This window comes from Typopeltis vanoorti, chromosome 9 (genome assembly GCF_054136105.1).
Source record: "Typopeltis vanoorti isolate ZY-2024b chromosome 9, IOZ_Tvanoo_1.0, whole genome shotgun sequence".
In the NCBI taxonomy this organism is placed as follows: Eukaryota; Metazoa; Arthropoda; class Arachnida; order Uropygi; family Thelyphonidae; genus Typopeltis; species Typopeltis vanoorti.
In genome coordinates this window covers 110,774,116-110,796,069 of record NC_143557.1, presented here as the reverse complement: position 1 = coordinate 110,796,069, position 21,954 = coordinate 110,774,116, and the positions used below count along the sequence as shown (strand labels likewise).

The following is a 21,954-nucleotide window of genomic DNA, read 5'->3' as shown; positions in this document are numbered from 1 at the left end:
GCAAGCGAAGAGTGTAGTGTGCTGTCGTCTGCAAAACTGTGTATTGGGTTGGAGGTCAATTGCAGTAGGTCATTGATATATAGCAGGAAGAGGGTTGATGAGAGGACAGAACCTTGTTGGACCCCAGCATTAATTGAGTGGTGAGAGGATAGGGAGCCATCCACCATCACACACAGTGTGTGTGTCCACACAGAAAAGTGATCCACCTACAGAAGCCCTGGGTCAGACCGAATGAGGGTAGTTTGCCTAGTAGGCCTTTGCGTCAGACCCGGTCAAAGGCTTTGGAGATATCTATGCACCCACTTGAGATTCGCCAAACCTCTCCATTGCCTTCGTCCAGAGATGGGTGACGTATGTGAGCAGATCTCCTGTTGATCGGCAGTGGCGGAATCCATACTGGCGGTCATTTATTTGGCGAGTGTCTTCAAGATGGTGTAGGGTAGGAGTTGGGAATTGATGATTTTTTCCATTACCTTCGACAGGCCTGAGGTAAGCAAGATAGGACGGTAATTGGATGGCAGTGACTTGTCACCCTTCTTGGGGATGGGCTGGATATAGGCCAATTTCCAGTTTGTGGGATAGATTTCAGTGGAGTAGGAGAGTATATATAGGTGACGGATAGGGGTCAGTCCTGGAGCGCAAACTTTCAGAACAATTGGGGTATACTATATGACGGTGGTGGGTCAGGAACCTTACGTCATATGACTGGGGATATGCTTGTACTGCACTATAACCAAAAAGCATATAACTCTTTCTACTCACTTGTTTAAGAGGAATATATAATCAAGAAAAACTGGGAGTTTTTACCATATTATTTAGCCAACTCAAACATCTATTCGTTTTATTAAAGTGAAAAGTGAGTGAAGAAAATCATATATGCACAAGATTTAAACAAAAGCAGTTCCATCTTGAGTAACAGAATGTGAAAGAGTTCATATAATACACACTGAAGTGCCAACAGCATTTAATAAAAAGTGGGCTTTTGCCTTAAGAACATATTCATTCTCTGAGGCATTGATTCAACTGGGTGTCTAAAACATTCCCCTGGGAATGTTTGTCCCCTGTCACAATGGCTTTGCCCAATTGTTGCAAGTTAGATGGTGGGACATTGCTGTGAACTGCTCGTTCTACCTCATCCCAGAGATGGGCTGAGGTCTGGAGATTGAGAGGGCCATTGAAGTAAAAGAAATTTGCTGTCATGTTCCTCAAACCACTTCAACACACTATGCACATTGTTGCATGTACACTGTCTTGTTGGAAGTACCAATTTAACAATGGGTAAACTGCAGCCATGAATGGGTGAACATGATCAGGGATGATGTTAAGATAGGCTGTGGCATTCAGATTGTGTTCAACTGTTATAGGGTGACCTAATGTGTGCCAAGAAAACATTCCCCCATACTGTTACATCCCTGCCACTAGCCTGAGCAGTTACTAATTGCAAAAACGGTCCATGACCTCATATTGTTGCCATCACATTCTGGTTCTGCCATCAGCACGATACAGTACAAACCGGGACTCGTCAGACCAGGCAACATTTACATTATTCCAGTCATCTGGTGCCCAGTGTTGATTATGTGTCCAATGAAGCTGTATCTTCCTGTTCTTAGTTGACGGTATTGGGACCTTGGATGGTCGTTTGCTCCTGTACCCCATCCATGAATATTGTACGATGAATTGTGCACTCTGAGATGATGATCTGACCACCACTATTGTAGTGAGCGGTGATCTGACTGGTGTTATGGTCCTTATATCCTTGCCATTCTTCTCTGACTCTGCACATCAATGAGCTGTTTCCATCCACAGGACTGCCACTGGCTTGAAGATGTCTGGTTATTATACCATTCTTGGTGCATCCTAAATACTGTTGTGCAAGAAAAGCCCAGAAGAGCAGGCATTGATGTGATACTGGTACTAGCATGTTTGGCAGCAACAATCATACCCACTCAAAGTCACTTAGGTCATGTCTTTTACCCATTCTGATGCATCAAATGCAAAAAAAAACAGAACTGTCATGTGCTTATCTGTCTTATTTATATAGTAAACTGCAGCCACGTTGACCCAATGGTCTTCAGGAATGGTCTATTTTCCTAATGGGGAAGTGTTTCCATAAAGTGGCCACTCAGTGTATATAACTGTTTCATAGTGATAAATTGTCAACTACTGAAATACTGAGATCAGTGGTGCTACAGGATAAAATCAGTGATTTTGAAATGTGTGAAATCAAGCTATGCTTTCTATAAAAGAGTACCAAGTGAACAGATTACTTCCTGGATTTCTCTGAAACAGCCGACTAACCAATTATCTTTCAAATCTTTGTGCCAAACCCAAGATGGTAACAACCCGATTTATCTTTTCTTTTATCCATTAAATCAGGGGTGTTCAACCCGTCGATTGTGATTGAGGAGCGATTTTGTGTCGATCTCGTGTATTCCCCCTTACTTACAAATTTAATTAAAACTGAAAACATAATATTTTATTTATCATTATTTTGTATTTTTTAATTTGCTTTAAGTGTATTGCTATTGTTTATTTATTTTTCGTTAAAATTGTCAAATCAGTAATTTTCTTATAAGTCCGGGTAAATGAATTAATTTGGATCAGTGAAAGTCAAAGTATAATTGTATTCACTCAGCGAGCTGAGTGAATACAATTATAAGCAAAGTGAAAAAACGCGACTGTAGCTTAAATATTAAATATTCCAAAGCACATTACATCGATTTTTTACTTAGGTTAAGTCCCATGTGAATATTGTAAAAAAATAAATTTTGTTTGTCTCGGTATAGTTTGTATTAGATGTTTTTGTAAATAACTCTTTTGAAGCTAACTGTATATACTACTTTAATAAGAATATGTTAGAGTGTTAAAAACAAAGGCAATGTTTTTGTTGCCGAAGCTGTACATGGCAGCATTAGAAAGATTGTTATTGAAACTTGTATGTATGAGAAAGGCTCGCAGGCTCTAAGTGTAAACATCTCTGAAGTCAGTCAGAAAGAGTTCAAACAACTTTCCGATGGCCGGCAACTTACAATCAAAAGAAAGCGGAGGAGAACAAAAGGCATGCTGAACTTGAAACTTAAGATGAAAGACTCATACCGATTCTTTGGGGGTTGCCAAACTTCATGAGAGGTCTCAGAGGAAGCCTAATAAAAAGGGACTGAAGCAAGCAGAAGGGGTCCCGGTTCCAGAATTGCTGTCAGAGAAGAGGCCGCCCGGTCCAGAGTCGCCGTCAGAGAGACTGCCTGGATCCACGTTGCTTGAGAGAGAGGAGTTTCTCGCTTCCAAAAAAGGAGCTTCTCGGTTCGAGATGTTGCTAGAGAGAGACTACTTTTAGGCCACAGGTTTCAAATTGCCGAAAGGAAGAGTTCCAATTGCCGGAGAAAAGTTTCCAAGCCAGGTTAATGTCAGACATTCACCAGTGTGTTGTGTTTTCATTACAATTTGATGAATCAAACGACTTCACTGATATTGCTCAGTTAATGGTATTTATTCGCATGGTATTTCAAGATTATTCAAGTAAAGAAGAACTTTTGAAAATTATACCATTATTGGGAAGGACTAGGGGAGAAGACATTTTTTCGGCATTTGATGAATTTGTGAAACAACACAAACTTTCACTTTTTAAACTTGTGTCTATTACCTGATGGTGCAATGATAGGTAATAAATCAGGCTTCATTTCATTATGTAAAAACTATGACAAATATCCAAATTTTTTAACATACCACTGTATTATTCACCAACAAGTACTGTGTAGTAAAAGATTAAACACAAAAGATGTTTTGGATATTACGTCTAAAATTGTAAATTCTGTTCGAGGAAAAGCCTTGCAACGGCGGTTATTTAAATTACAGGCAGATGATGATAGGGAACTTCTGTTGTATAATAATGTTCGCTGGCTCAGTAGAAGTCAATTTTTAGAAAGATTTCTTGTATTAATTAACGATATAAAAATTTTCTTGATGAAAAAGGAGATATTTATCCACAATTGAGTGATAAAAGATGGTTGTTACACTTATCATTTTAAGTAGATTTCTGCACGAAATTAAGCTATTTAAATTTAGAGTTACAACGTAGAGATAAAAATTTAATTGACATGCTAAGTTCAATAAAAACTTTCCAACAATACTTACTTTTATTAAAGAAAAATATAAATGACCGCGAATTTAGACATCTCCCATATTTATCAAAATTTTTTTTTAACAAAATCAAGAAATGCTTCGCTATGATTTAAAATAATTTATTCGTGAAATAGAATTAGTTGAGGAAGAAATAAATTCAAGATTTAAAGACTTTAATAAAACTGAAATGATTGTATCTTTTATCAATAATCCATTTCAAGAAAACTTAAACATCACAGAAATTTCAAATAAAATTAGTGGGCTGTTTGATATAAACCAAGCTGAAGTAGAACTTGAGATAATAAACATTCAGAATAGTTTACATTTAAAATCAATAATGAAGTCATCTGGAAGTATGCACATGAAAAATTCTCAATATTAACTGATATTGCACGAAAAATTCTGTCGTGTTTCGGAGCGACATACTTGTCAGAATCTGCTTGTTCAAATATAACCGTCATAAAAAAAATCAATTAAGAAACCAAATTACAAATGATCATTTGGATGATTGTCTGCGATTGGCCATTTCTTCATATCAACTTGACTATGAAAATATTGCGAGGTCCAAACAATGCCAAATTTCACATTAACTTTTTTTTTTTTTTTTTTTTAAATCAACCAGCATTTCCTGTAACTTGTGAGTTTGTAATCAATCTGTTGTTTTTTCTAATCTAACTTTGGTTTTCCAAAATAGAGAAATAAACATTTTATTACAATATAATCCACAACTAAAAACAGAAGTTTTTAGTCGTGGATTTTTTTTTTAGTTGTTTATTTGCACGTAATCAGATATCAGGTTGGATAGTGATCTATATAAGAGAGTAGATTGCCAAATAACTTATATATAAGAGAGTAGATTGCCGAATAACTTATAAGAGAGTAGATTGCCGAATAACTTTTTATAGAAAAGTAGCTCGCATAGTAAAAAAGGTTGAACACCACTTCATTACATCATCATAATTTTTTTTTTTTATCTTTGATTTTATTGCTTTGGTCACCCTGGTCACTGTAGCACTTGCAAGCATAGAGAATTTTGTGTGCACTTAGGTATTTAAGCCGCTACAGTGTTCACACTGCAATTGGCTCAAAGAGGTCTAAAAAAAACAGAGCTGATGGAAGCATGAAAAAAAAAATTAAGAATGAGATTGAGGAAAATTGCTGATATTTCACAATGAAGAAAATATTCTAGTCTGTTATTGAATTGTAAATCTATTATTTGTCATAAAACAAAGCAAATCAAACTACACAGATAGTGAAGCTTACTACTTTCAAGACCCAAGAGAGCATTATTAAAAACCAGCAGCAGTAGCAGAGTGAGTTAGAATATTTCCATATCACAACATCAACAATAGAGTGGCAAAGCCAAGGAACCTGGATGATGGTCCAAGCCTTCAAATAATATACATCTGTTATATAATCTGTAAACTGTTTTCTACTCCTTTTCATTCTTTCATCTTGCTCTCTCCAGTGCTAACAGAGTATCTGAGGGCTACGAATTCATCTTTCCTGCCTTCTATCCAAGGTATTTTCTTAAGTATGAGGATGGTCTGAAAAATTCTCGGCCTAACAATAAAAAAATGAATTTATAATTTCAAAATTATTTTTATTTTTCAACATAATCTCCCCTAAGACTAATACATTTATTCCAGCGATGCTCCATCACCATTATCCAGTCTGTAGTGGTGCTCAGTAAGATCTGCAAAATACCTCTCTACAGCTGCAATCACCTCTTGATTCAAAGAAAAATGTTCCCCAGATTTGGCTCCCTCTGACTTCTATCTCTTCCTAAAACTAAAGTTCTTCCTCGCTGGTCAGCATTTTTATTTGGATGTTGGATTTTCACTATGAATTGTTGGATGTTCCAACAATTCATAGTGCAGATCCTTTAATTTTCCCATTGCCAAAACACCTTTGTGGGCAGGCACTGTCCTGATGAAAGATGATTTTTTTCTTCTGCAAAACGGGTCTTTTCTCAAGAATTTTTTTTGTCTAGTCTGGTTAAAAGATTGGAATGTTTCCCGGTTATTGTTTTGCCCATTTCAAGATAATTCATAAACAAAATGCCCTTAGCATCCCCAAACACCAATGCCATGACCTTTCCTGCTGATGGAACTGACTTTGTCTTCTTTGGTGCTGAACAACTGGCTTCTGTCCATGGTTTTGACTGCTGTTTGGATTCTGGTGTGTAACGGTGAATCCAAGTCTCACCCATAGTAATAAATCAACGCACAAGATCAATTTTATTCTTGTTAAAATGCTCCAAGTACTGTTCAGAGATTTTCATGCAAGTGTGTTTTTGAATCTGCTGTGAGCAAGAGTGGCACCCATCTTGTGCAAAGCTTTTTCATTTGCAATTCTTCATGCAAAATATATTACATGTTCTTTTGAAATGCCTATAATCTCAACAGTTTCATGCACTTTGACTCGCTGGTCATCCAATATCGTATCGTGCATTTGATCAATGATTTCTGGTGTTGTTACACTTTTTGGATGTCCTTCACGTGGATCATCTTCAAAGCTGGTACAGCCATGTTTAAACTCGGCAGCCCATTTCTTAATTATTGAAAATGAAGGAGAAGAGTGCCCATAACTTTTATGAACTTTGAATGAATTTTTCTTGACATTAAACCTTCTTTTACAAAGAATTTTACAACTGCACGATACTTAATTTTATCCATTTCAAGGGACACAGACAACACTTTTGCTTCAGACAGCTGTATAAAACAAACTACTTGATAGATTGACTTGCAATTTCACATGTACCAACTTAGAAAAAAAAAAAAAAAAAGGCTTGGCTTTTTTTTTTTTCTAAGTTGGTACATAGTGTTGCCATCTATGGTCGAGGCCGAGAACTTTTCAGACCACCATCGTAGGTTGACATTCCACAAAGTCTAGTCAGTAAGAAAGGATTAGACCATGATGTACACATGATGAAAAATATGGACTATATAAATGAGGATGGAAGACCCAAGGCCACATTCTTTCACTCTCTACCATATGACAGACATCAGGCTTTAACCTTTTGGGAAGGTCTTCTCTTGATAAAAAATGGCAAACCAAAAATATAAAATCTAATAGTGCATTATAATAATAGAAAATTATATATGTGTTTTTGTGTGTGTGTGTGCACGCTATGACAAACAAGCCTAAAATAACTAATAGAAGCAGAAAAGATGAAATGTGTAAGTAGTATATCTCAAGAAGGATGCTTATCTACATATCCCATTTCCCCTTGCTTGTTAAGTTCAATGGTCTGTAACAGTCAAGTAACTCTTGTTGTTGTAAACTTAATTAATGCTCTGACAGGATGGTTAAATCCTATCTACTACTTCTTCTTCTGCAGCTTTTCCCACTTAAGTAGGGTCACTGTTTGTAGTGAGTCTCCTCCACAACCTCCTGTCATCCAAGTTCTTCCATCCTCAGGTCCTCCTCTACCATTTCCCTCCATCTCTTCTTTGGCTGCCTGCACATCCATCTGCATGACCTTTCTTCCCACATACTCTTCATCCCTCCTCATCACATGACCAAAATCTCAACCTTGCCTCCTGTACCTTTACTACTAAGTTCGTAACTTTCACCATTCCCCTTACATAGTCATTTCTCAAACAATCCATTCTGGTCACGCCGCACATCCACCTAAGCATTCTCATCTCCACTACCTCCCTCCTGCTGAAGTTATTTTTCCTCAGGGCCACAGTTTCCATAGCATACATCATAGCTGTCTCACTACTGTCCTGTAGATTTTGCCTCTTAGACTGATCGGCACCCTCTTATCGCATAGCACTCCAGCCATCTCTCTCTCTCTCTCCAGTTCCTTAATCCTGCATCCCACTTCCTTCTCAGCCTCACCATCCTCTTTCATTGTTGAACCTAAGTATCTAAAGTCACTGACCTGCCTGATGACATTTCCTTACAGCTCTAGATCTGACTCCTGGCTGACATCCACTTTGCAACATATACTCTGTCTTACTTCTGCTCAGTCTCATACCTCTCTCTTCCAGTACTTTCCTCCAACTTTCCAGTTTAGCTGCCACTTCTTCTCTTGATTCTGCACACAGCACGATGTCATCTGCATACAACATAGTCCAAGGCGCGTCTTCTCTCACCTCCTCCATCACAATATTAAACAGCAATGGACTTGATGCTGACCCTTGATGCAAGCCAGCTATCAAACTTTTGTCTTCGCATTTCTGTACATCTCCTGCACCAGCTGACATATTTCTACGGTACCTTCGTCTCCCTCAGACATCCAGACTTTATGCCTTGGCACTCTATCATATGCTTTCTCCAGATCAATAAATACCAGATGTAGCTCCCGTTGCTTCTCTTGAAACTTTTCCACCATCTGTCTTAACCTAAAGATAGCATCTGCCGTCGATCGACCAGGCATGAAGCCAAATTACTCCTTTGCAATCTCCATCTCCTTCCTCAATCTTCCATCAAGAACCTCTCCAGGATTTTCATTGTGTGGGACATCAATTTTATTCCTCTGTAATTCTGAGTCTTGTGCATCCCCTTTACTCTTGTAGATGAGGACAAGAGTACTTTCCCTCCATTCCTCGGGTATATTTTCCTGTTGACAAACTTTTATTAACAGGTCTCACAGCAGGTTAATTCCTCCCCCCCCCCACCAGTGCCTTCCATGCCTCCACTGAGATCCTGCCAGGCCCACCGATTTTCCATTCATCCTCTTTATGGCCTCCTTCACTTCCACTCTACTAATGTTCTGCACCATCCCCTCATAAGGCTTCTCATCTTCTCTGTGAGTCCTTGCATTTTCTTCATTCAAAACCCTTCAAAGTATATTCTCCATCTGTTTCTTATATTCACATCCTTCCTTAATACCCTTCCTCCAGAGTCTTTGATCTGTCTTGCATGTATGATGTCCTTTGATGCCTTATTTCTACATTTTGCCAATCGATAAATCTTTCTGTCCTTCCTTTGTTTCTAATTGATCATAAAGGTCTTGATATGCCATGGCATTCAGCTGTGCAACAACTCTCTTGGCTTCTCGCTTTCTCTCTGTCCTCTTCCACTCTTGACTCGTCCCACTTCTGCTTTGCCTTCCACTTCCCTCTTACAGAAAAAGGAGTTCACAATTGCCAGATCAAACACTACTGCAAAGTCCAAAATCCTCTCTCCTTCGTGGTTCATCATTCCCACCATGCACCATGGTTAAATCCTATCTATATGGTGCATTAAATTGGCTGCCAACTGTGTCTGTTGTTCAGGAAAGTTTGCTTATTTTGCAGGATGAAAAATCCAAGTTTTAAAGATTAAAAATTCTTTGACTACCATATGAGACTGGCTACCTAAACTTCAGCTGAATAGACCTGATAAAGATTCTTTGTGTCTCAGACAGAATTTGAATAGAAGTCTTTCCAGCCAAGGGGTGTTGAAACCAACTGAGTAACAGATGCCTATTTATATTTATGGTGATAATCCAAGATCCCAGGGAGGAACTGGTTTCCTTAATTACCTGATTTATAAACTATCAAATACAAGAAAGAAAATACATCACAAACAGGAATGCAGAATCTTATCATAGAATAAATGCTACAAATCGAGGTATACAAGTTTATGCACCAACCTCAGATCAGACCACACAGATGCAGTTTATGAAACACTACACCAACTACTAAAGAGCAATTACACATTGTTTACAATTTTGATAGGAGAACTTCAATACTAAAGTAGGTGAAAGCAATTCACACCTAGCAGAAGTTCAAAAACATGGATTGGATCAAAGGAATGAAACTGGAGAAAAGATTGATAAAATTTAGTAAGAGCAGAAAACTCTACACAACAAATACCCTTATTCAAAAAAAGAAAGAATCAGAAACAGCACATACAAGAGCAGTAGATATCATACCCTAGTTTAGGCTTTCTGTAAAATGCATCTAAACATACACCCTTTGCATGTTGAAATGCAAAGGGTGTATAATTTTGTTTTATTCAGAGACATCCAAGGACGAGATCCAAATTTTGAAGGGAACCAGAATTTGATGAAATTCTCCATGTGATCAGCTTCATAAAGACTATGTGAATAACTCAGTCAAAAATCCATGACTATATTCCATGTTTCTCTAATTTCAACTTACCTGAACAATACCTATTAAAAGTATCAAAGAAGTTAATGCAGAAGAAGGAAAACTGCCAAAAAACTTCCTGATCCATTGCACAAATGTGTGTGTTCTTAGTTCCAACCTCAGTGCCATCACTTATGCCTATTTTTTCGAGAAACTTCAATATCACCTTCTTCAATCACCATACATTAGTTTTTTCAATCATATACTCTGTGACTCATTTCATCTGAAGGATGGCAACCCTAACTTCCTATAGCATGGCCTGTTTCCAAATGGAGCTCTGGCACTTCAAATACTGTCATTTCAAAAGTTCCCATTCTTTTTCATAACTAGAAAGAAATGCTAAAAATATTTGAAATTCTTTCAAGAAACTAGAACTTCCAAAGAAGGCAAATTTTTTAGCTCAGTGAACACCAATTTTGGTCTCCAGGGCAGAGTTTCAAGTTCCCCCTCCTCTTTACACACAATGCAGGTGATGCTCAATTCTTCACTATAATTCAGGAGCCTGGGCACTCCTTTTGAGATGAAAGAATCATGAACATGATTCTTTCATCTTAAAACTGCATACTCCTGCTTCATGAGTTTTAAAATCAATTTTTTTATTTTTCAATTGATCCAACACTAAAGGTCACAAGACCTTTAGCATATCATATTGGAGGCATGTCTGGGCAGTAGAATAAGAAGAAAGGAGTGAAAGGAGTTTTTTTTTTTTTTTTTTTTTTTTTTTTAACAACAGAAGGTAGTATTCTTTGGAGAAGGCAGAGTGGTGGTGGAGACTGTTCCAAATGGCAGAGGTAAATAGAATGAAAGAGGAGTTGGTTTGAAGAGTTTCAACTGAACTTTAAAAGTGTTGTTAGCAGCAGCTCTTGCTCTTATGATTTTGGAGGAAAGTGGAGGAATAATAGTGGCCAATTCCCCAGAGCACTGTCTATGAAAATATCTGTAGAACAGAACATCTATGGGAGAGGGATTGAAGTGGATATGCAAGATAGGGGATCCTTAATTAACTAGATTACCCTTATCTGGATAGAATAGAGAAATCTTAGAGTATTCTGGTACACTACACAAAATATGTAAACAATATTCCATGGCTGGACAAATTTGGGATTTGTGTAGTGTTAGCAGTTGTAAAGGTGTGAAGTAGTGTCTTGGGCAGAAAAGTACACACAGTTTTCTGGTTTCTGCAGAAGCTATGATTGAAATGTGTTTGTGCCAGGAAAGGCTGGAGGTATAGGTCAGTCCAAGAAGGAATTGTGATGGCTTCATGATGAGATGTGAGCTCTTACTTGCGAGAGACCAGACTGGACTGAGTTTTGGTGGCATTGAAGTCTACAAGGTTGTCCTTGCCTCAATGAAATATAGCTAAGAGATTAGAGTTCAGGACACTAATTATGGTAGCTCTTGAGGGTTTTACAACTGACCACTAAAAGATTTGTCAAATGAAAAGGAGGAATTGAGTGTACTATCATCAACAAAGTCATGGATGATATGAAGTCTGAAAATACAGATCTCCGGAGTACTCCTGCAATGCTTGAGAAATCAGAAGAGAGGAAACCATCCACCATGACAGAGTGTGGATTGAAGACCATAGGATGGCAGTTTGCCAAGTAGGCTCCTGTGCCAGACCTAATCAAATGCTTTTGATTCATATTGCCAATCCCTGATTAGATGGTAGGGCTCTAAGTGGTGCAGGAGTTGGTTTCGATTACCTCCTTCGTTTTCGAGAGAATAGAAGTAAGAGCGATTGGGTGGTAGCTTGGTTTTTTATTTTTATTACTTTTCATTGGGATGAGCTGGATATGAGCTTGTTCCCATGCCATGGAGTAAATGCTAGTTGAACAGGATAGATTGAAGAGGTGATACTGGACAGGTGTTAATTCTGGAGCACAAGTTTTATTGCCAGCTAGGGTTTGCAAAGATTGCCAGTTGAGTCTGTTAGGAATAATAATTCTGGTTTAGATGACTGTAGATGTGTGTGTGTGTGTGGTGGTGGTGCACATTTTATATTGCTGTTTAGGCCATGAATGTTGGTAAAGTGGATATAGAAACTTTTTTTTTTTTTTTTTTTTTTTTGTTAAAAAAAATTAATACTGGCAGTTTCTTTTCTTTCAGGGTGGATATTTGTTATTTATTTTCTGTTGGATTTTTTACTGTCTAAATCCCTCTAACATTAAATTTTACCAAGTTTCCATATTCACTTATTATGATTCTTTTGAGAGAGGATTTTTGTGATCTACAGTTAAGTCAAGATTCTTTGAGTTATGAAAGAAATCATTAAACTAACAGTCACAAAACCGATGAAAGATTTTTCTTGGTTATGAATTAAAGATGACAAGAAATTATATTTTTGTTTAATCGTTTATCCAAGTGTAAGCAATCAAAGTTTGCATGTGAATTATCTTCATGACTAGGCTACTTGTATATAGAGGCTAGTGACTTCACATTAATTGCCTTAGTATGTTTCATTAACTAGCTCTAATCCAGAGTACTTTGATAATAAGGTTATACTTTACACTATTTCTATATGGGAAATATATGACTTCTGCATGATTTCAACCTACACATGATGCTATAAATAAAATGGTCAACAAAATTTGCAGAAAATGCCTCTTGTAAAAAAAAGACCCCTTCTATTCCAGTGCTAAGTTAATGAAGACAGCTTTTTCCCTTTTATACTTCTGCATCTTGCATCCAAACTGTACCATGCTAACATCACCCAAAGATAAGTCATCAGGCATTCTCTTCCAAACAACTTGTTTAGACTATCACGAAAAATCACTTACCACAAACATCCTACATCTCCTGGTCAGATAGTGGTATGATCTCCACCAACTGCGCTCAAAATTAGCATCTATCCTATGTCAGTTCCTACACAATACCTGTATGTGTGCCACATCTATTACCAACAAGGAAGCAAATCTATGTCCAGCCAGGGCCAGTCAGAGAGTATCTGATTCTCCTAGGCAAAAAAAATGTATGCACCCCTATACATTGTCTCTCTCTCTCTCTCTATATGTATGTTTTGTCATACTCACACAAGCACACCTATACATGTGGATATTTATAAAAATAATATCATTATGAACATTAGAAAAATTTATTAATAAAAACCAATACATTTGTGTTGGTTTTGATTTTTAATTTTTTTTTTATTCGAAGGTTTAATTTTAACCCAAACTATGTAGCAAAATCTGGCGCTCCGAAGTCTTAGTGCCCCTAGGCGATTGCCTAGGTTCGCCTAATGATAAAACAGGCCCTGTGTCCAGCCCATCCTTGAAAAGGAAGATAAAAAGTCAGCTATCCAACTGTCTTCTAATTGTTTTCACTTCTTCCAAAACAATGGTAAATGTTATCAACAATCAACTTCTTCACTAAATAATCCACCATTCTTGTTCACAGCAAATATTGCTCACTTTTGGACAGAGAAATAGAGATTCTGAGGAATTCTGGTGGTTGCTCTTGACATTTGATTAGGTCTGGTGGGACACCTTACTAAACTACCATGTTATTTAAGTTAAGGGATATTACATCCCATATTGTTTCATAGCCGAACAAGAAACTCAAAGAGTCCCTTAACTTAAATAAGTTTAGGTCGCCGAATTGAAGCCTTTGGCTCTTCATATAATTAATAATTTATTAGGACACCTTCTTGGCAATTCTCATAGCAGGGTATATGTAAGTTCTGTTTGCTACAAACTTGGTATTTCTAGGTCTACCTACTCAATGATGAGACCTCAATAAAGGTTGAAACCGGTCTGGGTAGTGACCTTCTCTCACTCATAATGTAGAACAGTAATACAGATCCTAGGAGCTGGGTTTCACATTATGGGGAAATATCAAGAATAGTGATCGGAGCTTGCTCCACCCTTACCATGAGTTGCCTCAGTGTTGCACTCCCTAAAGGGTCAGTTGTAACACTATCCAGGTATTTGCTTACGCTTGGACTCGCCGAACTTTATATATTTACTATATTCGGCATGAAACAATATGGGATGTAATATCCCTTAACTTAAATAAGTTTAGGTCACCGAATTGAAGCCTTTGGCTCTTCATATAATTAATAACTACCATGTTATGGTTATTAATTGTGAGTGGGGTTGTCATATTTCTGTCTAGTCATTTACAGCTTGTCATGATGGACGTCCATCATGACAAGCTGTAAATGATCCATCAATGCTTGAGTAAACCCTGGGCAGGTTATCACCCATACTCTTCCTTCTATATATTGACTCTTGCTAACCTCAAATCCCACCCACAATTCTGCATACAACATTCTTCTACATCCAAACAAACCTTGCAGTGATCAACTATCTTCTAATTCAACTTTCAAGATCTTTCAAAATTAACATTTTAGACACTGATCTCCTCACCATTTTCCATTTCTGAAAAAGATTAAAAAAAAATGGAGAAAAGAGTGCTCTAAAAGGTGACATGAAAATTGAAGATATCCATGAAAGGTGGAAAGGCAGAAAGTCAAATTACTCAATGAGAATTGCAGAGGAATTTGACTACTAACGGTTTAAGGTAAGAATTATTACTATTATTATGTGACACCTCCAGGGAGTCCAAGGACTCATCAAGGGAGGGCACCTGCTTTACAACTCTGTCTCCACCACTCAATCCACCAACTACCATCATCTACACCAATGCCATCTGCCCACCACTAATATTTTCACAGACAATCACAAACATTCATGCTCACAGAGGGATTCGAATTCTAATGGAGTGAACAGATGGCATCAATGGCAGAATTGTATTAAAAAATGAAGATATTAGATTGTGTGAGCAGAGCTAATCTAAGGTAGTATATGTTGCTAAGCAGAGTAGGAGAGGAGAGGTTAGCAAAACAGGTATTTGCTAATCTAGAGGAAACCAAAGATCTACATGTATTGATTCAGTCAGAAATGCTTAAGAAGACCAAAATATTAGATACAACAATATTGGAGTGCTGACAAGTAGACTAAGTTTTGATAAGAGATTTGTAATAATGCAAACTTAATCATGTATTACTCCCATAGTATTCTGTACAACTCTTGAGAGTACATATCATGAAATTGATGATGATGAATAAATGAAGGCTGGTACAATAACTAAATAAATGTTGGGATAAGCATTTGACTGGGAAATGAATTTTACTTCATAGTGTGAGAGACCAACGTCCTGCATGTTGGAGGTCTCAGGTGTTTGAAAAAAAAAATTCAAGTTCAGAGTTTCTGAATCATAACACTGAGTGGAATAAGAGCTCCATGCCTTACATAGAGGACAACTTCACTGCTCGTAACATAAAAGAATCACCCATGATCATCCACCATTCACAAAGTACACTCAACAGGACTCAGGGATGATCCAGTTTGCTATTAGAAAATCACTCATTAGATTTTTCTGCATGTCAGACTAACTTTTTCAGCACTATCTGCACACAACACTGAACAATAGCTAACTCATGTCAGCTCCCATGTTCCATGTGGTTTCATTTCAACTTATGTTGTAACAGTTCCTACATGTCTTATATATTTTAGTAATGTTATAGTTCATGTTAGCCTTTTGTATTTTTTGTTTATCCTAACATAGAAGAAGCCACAAGTATTAGTGGTGAAACTAGTTGGTTTTCATTTTTATACTGTTATGATGAAATAAAACCCAGTGTGTTTCCTTTTATATTAAAAAAAAAATCTTTAGCCTACCCATGGCACTAATGTATTATAGGTTTAAAACCTTTTGTGGGTGGAAGTCACATCAAAAAAATAAAATAAAATAAAATAAATGCAGATTTCAGAAACCAAAATAAGTTGGGTCTTTTGATAAGATCTTCCACAGAGAAGGGAAGGTTGTAATTCCCACAAATAGTAAACTGCATTAGACATGTTTTACTGACCTTGATCACATGAGTGCATTTCCACAGTGTCATTACATGTGGGTTTTAATTGATCATTAACAAAATATAAAAATCTAGAAAGAAACAACGATTAGTCTCATCAAAAGAAAAATGGCAAATTATCAGAAAAAAAAGAAACAAAAAACTAAGAGAAACTTATAATATTAACAATAAAGTGTCAGCGTTTCTTTGTATGTTTTTTGCTTGTTCATGATCAATTAAAACCCAATTTCTTATAATAACTACTAGTGGTTGTAAAGTTTACTTTATCAACATAGGGCACTGCCATGTAAACCAATGATCCCATATGTCTACTGGCTAAATAAAATAAAATAATAATAAAACACTATCTTGTCACAATGATCTTTCTTTACAAGTCAGAAGAAGCTAAATCTGTGACATTAGTTAAAAACAGAAATGCAGTCTGGTTGACAACTGGAAGAAAGTGGGGGGAAAAAAGTGATTACCAGTTACCATAGTGCAAAGTAGATCAAAGGATGGTAAATGGCAAATGGATCAAATGATCTGGAAATGTCAAGAACAACAGCATGGTTATCTTCAAATCTTTCCATTACAAGAGGTTGGTGATATAGGCTAAGAACTCTGCTGTGGATCCAGAGTGGTGGAATACATAATGATTGTTAGTGGTTAAATAGTGGGTGTTCGTGTAGTGGAAAAATTCATTGATGACCTCCTTTAATTTTTGAGAGAGGATTGAAGCAAGGGCAGTGGTCAGCAGACTTTCTTTTCTCCTTTGAAAAAGGCTAAATATAGGGTTGTAATAAAATATATGCTAGCTGAGTATAAAACAAAGATAATATAGAACCAGGTTAATACCTTGTTCTATATTATCTTTGTATTAGTTTTGGAGCTGAACTTCTGAATACAAATGGGAGAGATACTATTGGGACAAGAAGACTTTTTTTTTGGTATCTTTTGATGACTTTCTGACTAAAGACTACAGGAGGCATATAGTGTACAGTTTCTGGTAATGGAATGAAGCAATTTCATTTGGTCATCTATGCAGGAGTTGAAGGAGAAGAATGGTGTCCAGAGGCCAACTTTATCTGCAAGTATTGCCATAGTGGTGTATCTGGGTGATAAAGAAATGGAAGCAGAGATGGGCCGAAGTTACCCTTGATGACCTATGCAAGGAAGCAGCCGGCAAAACTGCCATTTGAATGGAAGCAAGTTTTGTTTTCTACATTTGTTCTTTCAAAGTTGGATTTGGATTTAATGATGGCAGGTTGGATTTGTTGTGGGCTTTGGTGTAGGTTAGAGCTCATATATCAAGCCACTTGCAACATGTGAAATTTTTTTCTTGAATTGGTCACTGGTATGTCAACTTTTAAACCACAGTTTGAAAAGTGGGTAGGAAATGATGGAGTGAGGTATGAAAAACTTCATTACAGCGAGAAATATTTTAGTACATCACTTGGAGCAAATGCTCAGATTAGGAGAGTGGAAGCAAAAGGCTGCAGAAAGAAGAAAAGTCCCAAAAATTACTTCTACTTGGTACTATCATGAAAGGACAAAAGGACATGACTGGCTATGAAAAGGTAACCTCTACAGTATTGGAAGAACTGATTAAGAAAAGATCAAGGGTATTCTGAAAATACAGTTGGTAGATGGAAGATTTGCATGAGATCACTATTTACAGCAAATACTTTCTTCGGCATCTCTCTTCCAGACTAGTTGGTGGAACTGGAAAAAGGAAGCCAATTGGATTTGTGGATATTAAAGCCACCTAAGAATACTTCACTATTTGGGTAGTTGGACAGCAGACAGTGAAAGATTTGGAGTTAAAGTTGAAAAGGTCAAAATGATTTTCAGAATTTGCAAAGTGGTGAAGATAGCAAATGAACAGGAAAGGAAACCTTAAGCTAAAGAAAATCAAAAGGAGGATTCTAGATTTCACATTTGGGTATAATTTTATTCCTCACTAAACTGTTCACCAGAAAACATTCCAACTGATTTTTTTTTCCAGAATTTATTTATTTAAAAAGAACATCTGCATGGAGTAAAGAGGTGAGCATAATGCCTCTGATTTTTTTAAAAAATGTCATCAATGCAGATTTTATACAACAGTGAAAGAAGTATGCAATATACTTCTTTCAGTGCATCTGTGAACTAATGTTCAATCCATCTTCCTGTACATCCAATAATTCTAACTGTTGATCTATTACTGAAGTATAGCTGATCACTACAGTAAAGACCACTAGAGTATAACAAACTACTGAAAGTGACAACACCAAGACCAGAGTTACACAAATACCAAAATGAAATCCACATAGCAAACTTTCTGATATAACAAACTACTTCATGGGCTTGTTGATAGTTGACTATATGAGGGTGTGTGTGTGTGTGTGTGTGTGTGTGCGTATCTGAAGTTCTATTTGTAACATAATTTTAGTGTTCTGAATAGTTACCCCTCCCCCTTCACTACCTTATTATATATCTTTTTGATGTTTATCATAAACAAATTCTTGTAAAAAAAAAAAAAAAGTTAAGATATTTTTGGTGATTGAGCACATCCTTTGTAACAACTAGGCTTATAAGTTGAATTTAATAGGGTTTAAAATGAAGGATATTAATTAACATATCTATGTGAAAGTGTAAAACAAAGATGGTGAAAACTAAACAAAGACTTGATTGAGCAGATATAGTATATGCTTTAAAGGGTGGGCAAAACACAGCAACAACTAAGTGTAGAAAATACATGAAGCTAAATAAGGATTAAAATCTGATGATGATGAAACTGAGGAGCATCATGATTTTTCAGTACTTCAAAGTATAAATATATTTACAGAATTTTTCTTAAGGTAATAAAGGACTACCAAAATGAATCCTTTATCAATAAAGAAATAAAACTTTGCAAATTTGCATTATGAATGATTCTTTACTTGCTTTAAATAAACAACAGTATTATTTTTCTCAAAATATGCCACTGTGAATAAACAATAAAAGAATATAGTTATCATAACTATATTCTTTTAATGAAATATTTTTTAAACTAAAGAATAAATAAGTGAGGGAGAGCAGGAGTAAAAGGTGAGAGAGTAAGATAAAATTCTGTGATATTAACCTCATGGTCTAAGGGAACATCTCCTAATAAGTATGACCTCAAGTCTAATATATATGACACTCCAATACACCATGTTCTTATAAAGGATTTAAGCCACTGTCTTGTATGTCCTTGTTCAAGAAGTGCAGGAAGAACAACCTGCAGAAGAACTAGCTCCAGGGACAGCTCACTGACTGCAGTATCACTAAAATAAAAAATAAATGCACATGTAATTATTCGATACAACTAAGATGTAACAAAATTCATTACGCAATTATGGATAATTCAACACAAACCACCAGAATGTTAGTCACACAAAGTCAAGGAAATTAAAATTTATTCGAGTAGCTTTAAACCTTCAAATAAACCTTCTCATCATGCTTACTCCAGTACATTACGTTTAGATGGCAAACATGCTGCATTAAATCATATGACTAATTTGATGTTTGATGAATTTTGTTAACCAAGTAAATTTGCTGGATGAAATGCATAACACCTTATAAGCTACAGATAATGCAATTTGTACATCAGAAATAATTGACAGTTTGACTTTCTGATGTTACTTAGGAAGAGATGGATACACAAAGGAAATGAGCTTAAATAGATAAATCACATACTTCATTGATTGGCTCTTCCTGGCCACAGGTTATTGGCATTAGTGAAACATGGCTGACGGAAGATGATATAGTCAGTGGGATAGAATGTGTAGGTTATAGTGTGTTTAGGAGGGACAGAGAGAATAAAATGGGGGAGGGGTGTTATTGATGATAGCTGATGAACTGCAGTCAAGAAGAATTGAAGTTGTATCGCAGGATAGTGAAAAGAGCTCATTTGAGGCTATTTGGTGTGAGATTGAGACTGGCAGAATAAAATATACAGTTGGGTGCTGCTATAGACCAGGTGATGAAATAGATGGTGGAGATAGTATGCATAAACAAATTAATGAAATGAGTGGAAGGAGGGTAATTATTATGGGAAACACATGTGAGAAAGGAAATGGATTTTATTCAATTATTAAGGGATAACTATCTGAGACAGCATGTAATTGAAAATACCAGGGGTGTGAGAGTGCTTGACCTGGTAATAGCATCTCAGAATTTGACTGTAATGAATATGACCATGTTGCCACCTACTGGTGAGAGTGATCATAAGGTTTTGACCTGGGAGATGGCTAAAGGTGTGGAATTTTCGATTAAGACAGGGTATATGTGGAATTCCCGTGCTGGCAAGTATGACAAGCTTAGGAGATTGCTTGGATCAGTGCTATGGCATGTACAACTGCAAGGGCTGTTGTACATAGATGTTGTACTGCTGGATGTCGATAGAGCACGGGAAAGGAAAGCATGTGGTCAAGGAGCATTTACAGGAGGTTATGGCTGATTGTATACCTAGGGTCCAAATAGTAAAACAAGTAAGGGTTAAATTGATGAATAACATCATTAAGCTTGAGTTGCAAAAAAAGAAACAACTGTGGAGGGAATTTAAAGAAAGAGGTGACCTGCAGGCACACGAACGGTATAAAGTGCAGGCCAGAAGGGTAACGAGTGTGGTAAAAAAAGCAAAAGCAGATTATGAAAGGAAACTAGCTATGCAAGCTAAAGAGAATCCCAAACAGTTCTTTCAATATGCTGCAAGCAAGGAAAAAACTGTACACGGCAAAATGATTTTAAGGAATGACGATGGTAAGGAGGTCACTGAATCAGCCGATATAGTAGAGTTACTGAGCAAGCACTTTGCAAAAGTATATCATCCAGGTGGTGACATTGAAAAAATAAAGGAACCATTAGTTTATACGGGAATTGTGATGAATGAAGTGGAGGTGAATAGTCTATTACAGAACCTTAATGTGAATACATCTGTGGGATTGGATGGTATACCAGCGCAGATCTTGCATGAAGCGGCTAAGGAATTATCAGTGCCCTTGACCATGTTGTTTAATCTGAGTCTCGGGTCTGGTTTAGTCCCGAAGGTGTGGAAAGAGGGGAAAATAGTTTCACTGCATAAAGGAGGATCCAAGACTACGGTTGCAAATTACTGACCGATCAGCATATCAGGAGTCGTTGTCAAGGTCTTGGAGAAAGTAGTCAAGGGAAAAATACAGGAATGGGTTGATGAAAATGAGATACTGTACGGGGGACAGCATGGCTTTGTGAAGGGTAGATCATGCCTCAGTAACTTACTCAAGTTTTATAACAAGGTGATGGCTGAACTGGATAAGGGAATTGTGATACTGCTGGACCTGGCAAAGGCATTTGACAGGATACCACATGGAATTCTAATCCGTAAACTACAACATATGGGAATGGATATAGGGTTGGTGAGATGAATAGGTGGGTGGTTGATGGAGAGATATCAGAGTAGTTTATTCAGGAGTAGAGTCCAAAAGACCCCCTCTGACTAGTGGTGTGTCGCAGGGTTCTGTTTTTGGACCACTGCTGTTTAATTTGTTCATTAACAATATAGGGAAGGATCTAAGAGGAACAGTTCATTTGTTCGCTGATGATGCAAAGTTGGGTAGGGCAATAGTGAATGCAGAAGATGTCAAAATCTTGCAGGATGACTTGGATAGATTGGAGTTCTGGGCTAAGGAGAATGGATGTCAATTTAATGTGACAAAATGTAAGGTTATGCATTTTGGGGTGAAAAGATTAGCAGCAGTATACCACATTGGTGGAACTGTACTCCAGGAGATTGATGAGGCCAGGGACTTGGGAGTGTTGGTGGATAGGGAGATGAAGTTTTTTTTTTTTTGGGGGGGGGGGGGGCACATTGCAAACGTAGCTAAATCAGCTCACTTGGTTGTTGAAAAA

The 21,954-nt window shown here is 37.0% G+C and overlaps 1 protein-coding gene across 3 annotated transcripts in view; it reads right to left on the bottom strand.

The window, feature by feature from the left end:
• LOC150103422 (E3 ubiquitin-protein ligase MARCHF6) overlaps positions 1-21,954 on the bottom strand; it is a 271,806-nt gene that overhangs the window by 86,649 nt on the left and 163,203 nt on the right. For all 3 annotated transcript variants that reach the window (XM_090397403.1, XM_090397402.1, XM_090397400.1), the window contains exon 15: positions 19,166-19,349. In XM_090397403.1, the coding sequence (XP_090253529.1) occupies positions 19,166-19,349 (184 nt within the window). The remainder of the gene's footprint in view (positions 1-19,165; positions 19,350-21,954) is intronic.